The sequence below is a fragment of the Lactuca serriola genome, chromosome 8 (assembly GCF_051521515.1).
Source record: "Lactuca serriola cultivar US96UC23 chromosome 8, Lser_US96UC23_V15, whole genome shotgun sequence".
In the NCBI taxonomy this organism is placed as follows: Eukaryota; Viridiplantae; Streptophyta; class Magnoliopsida; order Asterales; family Asteraceae; genus Lactuca; species Lactuca serriola.
This window is the reverse complement of record NC_136415.1, coordinates 71703363-71710407: the sequence shown is the minus strand read 5'-3', so window position 1 is coordinate 71710407 and position 7045 is coordinate 71703363. Positions and strand designations below refer to the sequence as shown.

The following is a 7045-nucleotide window of genomic DNA, read 5'->3' as shown; positions in this document are numbered from 1 at the left end:
CTATTACAACATTTTAGCCCTAACAGTCATTAAACAATGATTTTGCAGGATCATGTATCGATTCCATATACCGAAGGTTCTTCATGTTTGAAGAAAACGAAGGAAGATCTTGTTCTTCCTCTGTTTCTGGTTGAAACCAAAAATCTTTTTTTTATTGCTTCGATTTTGTCAAGGTCCTGTGATAGAGGAACAAAATGGTGTCAGGATTGATTTAAAAATGTTTGTTCATACATACATAATACATCATGCAAAGCCTAGCTTAACCATTACCGTGGTTGCATCCATAGCACATATTTTCATAATATCTTCATTCTCCCAAATTCTACTATGTTTTTCAGGGTTGTTAGGGTGTTCGCCTCTAACAATGTGTTGACCCATTTCTTGCACCAAATCATGCATAGCAAATCTTCCATCCCAAGAAATAGTTATGAGAGCCTTTTGTCTCAGCACCTCTATTCCTATAACAGGATGAAAACCACAAGCATCAAACATCTCCATTGCCCTATCTTTCTTCTCCCACCTTAAAAAACATGCTATATCAAGAAACAAGTCTTGCTCAAGCGGTTTAAGTCCATCAAAGCTGACTTTTAGCTTTCCCAGAATATAAGTATCTGGGATCTCTTTCAGTCTAGCTATTGACAACTGTCAAGTTCAGGTCATTCTCGGACTCATGCATCTTTTTATAAAAACCATATATGCACAGCATGCCATGGCCTAGTAGTATAAATTAGGTCAAAATCTTGCATAAACTAGGATCCAACTAAAATCTAGTATTAATATACTTGACTCTTACGATTCTAGTAAGTTGTCTAGCTACTGTAGGAAATGCCCATACCCGAATTAGAATAAACTTCAAACATTGTTACAATTGAAAAAGGGTATAAAAGCCTAAAAATAAATTAAAATATTCTAATTTCATTTCAATATGATGGTGAATATCTAACAAAGTTCCAAAAGCGCTAAAGAGCCCAAAAATCAAAATTTATAAACTTTAAAACCTAAAAACTCTATAAGATTTGTTTTGAACCTCCTAATATCAAATTTAAATAATCAAATTATGGGATATAATTAAAGGCATAAAAATTTAATTATCAAACATTAATCATAATTTATTAGTTAAAAACAAAGATTTTTAAATAAATCAAGAATTACATAAAGAAGCATTTTTATAAAAATTAGGGGTTTATAAAAATTGAAGAAGGAATTTATTTAATTTAAATTTTAAGAGAGAGGGAGCCTCTCTCACTCATAAAGTCGGCCACCTCCTCCAAGGCACCCCTTTTCCCCAAAAATCTCAATCATTTTATTCTTCTCTTACACTTCAACTTCCCCTTCATTCTCTCTCTCACACTCCGCTCATTACAACACTCAAACTCTCTCTTCCTCTCTCTAAACCCATGAAATTCTCCAGCCAAGAACACCTCTCAACCTTCAAATCTTCATCTTCTAAGGTTGTTCTTCAAGGTAATCACAAAAATCCTTCATTTTCCTTCATTTTTCTTTCTTGTTTTAAAGGTTTTTCTTGTACTTCTCATTCTTCTACACCATTCTTTATGAACATTCATGAACATATACATGAATGTCGAGTTTGATGATGATGGTGGTAGGGTTTCACCCAAGAACAACATGCATGTTGTTTAATGGTGAAATCCAAGGACCAAAACTTATGTCAAACCCTAAAATACGGATTTTTACAAGTTTTAAAGGCTCATATACCGTATGCATTCAAGTATTTCCTTTGAAAACATCACTATGACCAACATATGTCCATGCATGGTCTTCAAACCGTGATGCGTGTGATGAATACCAAGCTAAAGAGCTTGATGATCAAACTACATTGTTAATAGTGCATGTAAATGATTTTATTTATAAAAAAATATAGAAATCCATTTCAGTTCGAAATAAAATTTGCCCAGATTCCCAGTAAGATGATATGAATATCTGGAAAATCCCAAGAGTTTTTATCATTTCTTTTATTAATTAAAATTGTTACAAGAAAACAAGGCCATAAATCATTAAAAATACTTTCTGAGGTCTATAAATCCTAGATAAATTAGTGGACGACCCCTAAAGTAAATGATGGCACCTCATTAAGTTTCACCAATTTTTATTATGGTTTTAATTTTTCTTTTTATTTAATTTAAATAAATCATAAAACCACTTTAAGGAATGCGAAAAGGCTATATGAGATTTTCCGCAGCTCCTAACTCATGTGAAACACTCAGAAAAATATTTTCAGAATTTTTCATAATGCATACATATTTTTCCCCGATTTTTATATTTATAATGGTCTAATAATCGGAAAAATGGTTATACTCATCCAAAATTCATAAAAATTTACCATAAGACCTTATAATACATTATACATCTAAATAAAATTTGTATGATTTTTCTATTCAGTGTGCTATTTTTCTTCTATTTTATAAGATTAAATACACTTAAATCAACAAAATCGGATTACAGAATATAAAACCACCATTGGTATTTTTCCCAGATTATGTATAATGTAAACGAAGTTTAAGAAATTTTTGGTAATTTAGTTTAATTGTTTGATAAGTATTCACCAATTAATGATTATTCAAGAGAATAAAACAAAGAAAAATAGAAAAAACTAATTGAAAAATATCTTTTATATTTTTCACTAGCGTGTGTTTGATGTCGTAGGATCCCGGTAGTAAGGCGTTGGTGTATTCCGGGGCACCACTTGTAGCTACTTGAAACATAGTGAGTATTCACGACTCCCCTATTTTCGGGTTTTACGTTTTGGGGTGGAAAAACATGTCCGGAAATCTATTTATTATTCATTGTATTTAAAAATGAATTGTATCAAATTTGATTGCTAAATTGTGCTATATTATGCTATGTATGTTTATGCAATTATGCATCTTGAAACATGAGGCCTTATCGTCTTAAGTCCCTTCCCTTATACTTTACTCCAACCATGAACTCTTTGAGCCAATGGTCATTATGGATAGCGCTATTAGGAATTAACAACTCCTCACTCGCCCGATTGTTGGAGTGCATGATACCATATAATCTATGGAACGATAAACATAGATCTTGATAGGGCGTTAGTCATAGGCTTGGGAACTCATTGTTTGCTCATACACATACAAACTTGTTATTTATTATGGCAATAAGCTCGTTTATCAATTATAGCAATCAACTTTGTTTCTCATTATAGCAATGAACTTGGTTTCTCATTAAAGCAATGTACTTGTATTTATGGAAAGTCTTATACCAAATCTTGATTTTATAAACTTGTGAACTCACCAACTATTTTCATAGTTGACACTCGTTTTACATGCTTTTTCAGGAAATAATTAGTAAGTGGATATAAAGATCCATCATCATAGAGCATGTTGCATCGTGTGGAAGTTATTTTATGAAGTTATATTTTGAACAATGTCATTTTGGAAAACTTGTACTTTGTTTTGTCTAAACTATCGGTTGTAAACTTTTAAATATTTCTATGGTGATGTATCTTTATCTTTTGCAATGAAACCTTTATCGTTGTCATATCTTGCGTTTCTGCTTTAGCGGGGTGTGACAACTGATTCATATCTTTGTCACATAGAAAACAACCAAGAACTGTCAGTGCTAATAGGAGCCCGCCAACATAAGAAACCACATCATTTGAAAGCACCTCATAATCTTCAATATTTTTATCACCCTGGGGTGCATGCTTGCAGAAAAGCTCCATGCCCTAATTATTATTTAACAAGGTAATTTCATGTATCACATCGACTTTTTGAATATTTAATAAATGCTTGTCTCTTGTTGTAATTATTATTAGACTTCGTTCACCGAACTAATCATGTGATCCGGCTAAAGCTTTGAGTTGTTCAGGGTTTTCAACATCATCAAGAACAATCAAGACCTTTCTATGACACAACCTATCCCTTATCATGCGTCTTCCTCCTCCGACTCTATCTACTCCCATTTTTGAAAGAATATCTTCTTCCAACTTTCGCAGACCATACCTACTTGCTTCCTCTCGAATATTTTGAATAAAGCAGCAACCATCAAATTGCCTGCAGATTTCATCATATATGGAAGATGCAAGACAAGAGTAGTCTTACCACCACCACCACCACCCTATATTCCAAGCATGCGCACACCACCTGACCTAATTTGTAGCTTTGACTTAAAATCTTGCATGCGAGCCACTATTCCAACCAGGTTGTCATTCACACTCGAAGTTACTGGATGCAGCATCAGCAAAAATTTCTCAACAATTATTTTGATAAACTTTGATTCATCCCTACACATTGAATATACAAGGATAATCAACACATGCTCCCAATGACAGAAGAGCTAATTCGTTTCATGCTTCACGATATAAAGTAAAAGAGTTCTAATTAGCCTTTGCATTTCACACTCAAAATAGAACTTGTAAAGATACTATCATAAGTAGTTTGAAACAATTTTCTTGGGAAACATCAATTGGTTTCAACTTTCAAATAGCAAAAACTAAAGCAAGATGATTTTGTCGCGGTAAGTTAAGGTGAGGCATTAAGTACATAATTAGAATTACAATTAGAACTCAATGAAGTCCACCATTAACCTATTTTGAGCTTCCATAACCTTAGATTACAACCAGATCACATTAAGGGGCTAGCTGTTTGTTTACCACTTAATGCCTCTTTAAAGAGGTCAGGTCAGAATCTTCAAGATTCAGATTGTTTGTTTAGCTCCTAAAAAAGAATCTGAAAATTAGAAATACATCTGATTCAGTAAGATGTAAAAGGGAATCTGAAAAAAAAACGCTTATCCTCATGCCCTCCCAAACCCGTTCATCTCCTCCTCGCCTCCCACAAATCGCCTCTACTTCCGACGCCAGTCACAGCCCTTTTCCGGCCGTCGCTACCCTCCCACACCTCCTCGCATCGTCGACCCCAATCCCCATACTGCATCGCCGCCCCCATCGTCGACATCACCGCCTCGCATCGTCGGCTCGACAACTTCTGATATTTATTAACTCACACCACCAAGGTCAGACGTGGCGACGCCTAGCTCCGACAGCGCCACCCTCGACAGCGCCGGTCTCCACCATGCGTCCTCCGATCTCCTCTATTGTTCAGGTACGAAATTGATGCCTCCCTTTTTTGCGTTTAATTCTTTCCTGCTCCCAGAATCCGATCGGCACCCACCCCAAATCACACATCCTCCTTTTTTAGTTAAATTATAGCTCTAGGTTCTCACGATTGCAGGTAAGCTTCCAACTTGGTTGTTGATTTATAGTTTGAATGTGTGCTTCTTTACATCCTTCCAACTGTATTAAGCATCTGTTGTTTGTAAACAATAGGGTATGAAGGTAATCTTTGGGTCAAGAGGATACAAATATCTTTGGGAGGATCATCTCAGGTATCCAAGCTGGCACCCATGTCATCAACAATAGAGATGATTGCAAGGTATGTATGAAGAACTTAATTAACATAAATGGTGGATGAAGAAGATGAGAAGATTGCAAGGCTAATGGCAGATATCTGTTGCCAGAGCTTTGGGAAGACTAAAACGACGGGTTATTGATATTTGGTAACTTCAATGTTGACATCAATCCATCATTTTGTTGTTAATATGGAAGTCATGTATAAACACACAGGATGTGATTGAATCCTTGATGGGTGTAATGTTTATATTTAGTATTGCTTACATGGGTGTAATGTTTATATTTAGCATCCTACTTTGATGAAAAAATATTTCACATGTATGATGTTCGTTCCTAGCATCCTAGTTTGAGGAAATTTATTTTTTTTCAAAGGTCTGATGTTGTAATTGAAAGAAAATGATACAAAGGGTAAAATGGTGATTTTTACATTCATCACAGCAATTCAGAGGCTCCAACCAAACAACATTTAAAAATTCAGATCTTAAAATTCAAACCCTCGTAGAAATTCAGACCTCTTAAAAGTTTAGATCTTAAAAATTCAGATATTGCCAAACAACCCCTAACTGTTGTAATCCTAAATAACTTTGGTTGACATCATGGGATATTTTTTAGCTTACCAAAATTATCATGTAATCCACTAAAAACCTCTGTTTATCAACATTATCAAGAATAACTGAAACATTTGTATATAACAAGCCTATAAGGTACAAGTATAAATTCCTCTGAGAGCACACATGTCTGAATCATAAAATCAAAAACAAAGAATTTACTTACGTGCTGCCATCGTCATTGAATTCCCATCTAGCAATGTTACTTGCATCCACAACTACTTTTTTCCAAGATTCAACCTTGGTCTGGTTTTGCAACTCATGGTTGATAGATTCGTCTATGTATTTCTGATTCTGTTCTCGCGGTGCAAACAGCCATCCCAAAGGGTTTTCCAAAAATGATTGTCCCCAAGACTTAAGTATTTTCTTATTCTCCAACTCATGTTTGGCAAATGCTTCTCCATATTTCCTTTTTTGTTTTCTCAATTCAGAGGGCTTCACACCATAAAATATGGAAAGAACGATTTGTCCTCTCTTATCCTTGCATTCCATGATATGTACAAGTTCATCTAAGCACCATGAAGAATCTGCATAGTTTTTAGATAACATTATGACAGCAATTTGTGATTCTTCAATAGCGTTAATAAGGGATGGACCGATTGATGAGCCACGAGGAAGTTTTTCATCGTCTGTGTAAGTATGGATTCCTTTTTGTTCAAGAGTTGAGTACAAATGGCCCACAAAATTATTGCGAGTATCTTCTCCTCTAAAGCTGATAAAAACATGGTGCTCCCATGACCGAGAAGAAAAGGCTGTAGCAGAAGGAGAAGATGATGATGCCTTAGAAGTGTTGATTTATTGGGATATATAGAATGTATGTGGTTTGAGGACTTCAGTTAAGTGAACTACATAGAGAGAGAGAGAGAGTATGTGGTTTGAGCATGTCAATGAAATGATCTATATACACAGATAGAGAAGTTAGTTTCCAAGAAATTTCCAGCCGATGAAAACCTCAAGAAATTTCATACCACGTGATATATATTCAATATAAAGTGTGTTATGTTCACATTGATGATTTGTTAAGATAGTATATATATATATATAT

General features: G+C 34.7%; 1 protein-coding gene across 1 annotated transcript; it reads right to left on the bottom strand.

Moving 5' to 3' along the window:
• Positions 1-3316: 3316 nt before the first annotated feature.
• LOC145068709 (putative disease resistance protein At4g11170) lies at positions 3317-6793 on the bottom strand. Its single transcript, XM_079015710.1, has 2 exons — positions 6167-6793; positions 3317-4264 (listed from the first exon to the last, which is right to left on the bottom strand). Exons 1-2 carry the CDS (start codon positions 6547-6549, stop codon positions 4099-4101), a joined length of 549 nt encoding a protein of 182 aa, XP_078871836.1. The 5' UTR covers positions 6550-6793; the 3' UTR covers positions 3317-4098.
• Positions 6794-7045: the final 252 nt, after the last annotated feature.

Excerpts from the sequence above, each read along its gene's own strand:
- LOC145068709 (XM_079015710.1), bottom strand. The coding sequence starts at position 6,549 with ATGTTATCTAAAAACTATGCAGATTCTTCATGGTGCTTAGATGAACTT. Across the intron at positions 4,265-6,166 it reads TTCAATGACGATGGCAGCAC|GGATGAATCAAAGTTTATCA; the intron begins GTAAGTAAATTC and ends TTCAATGTGTAG.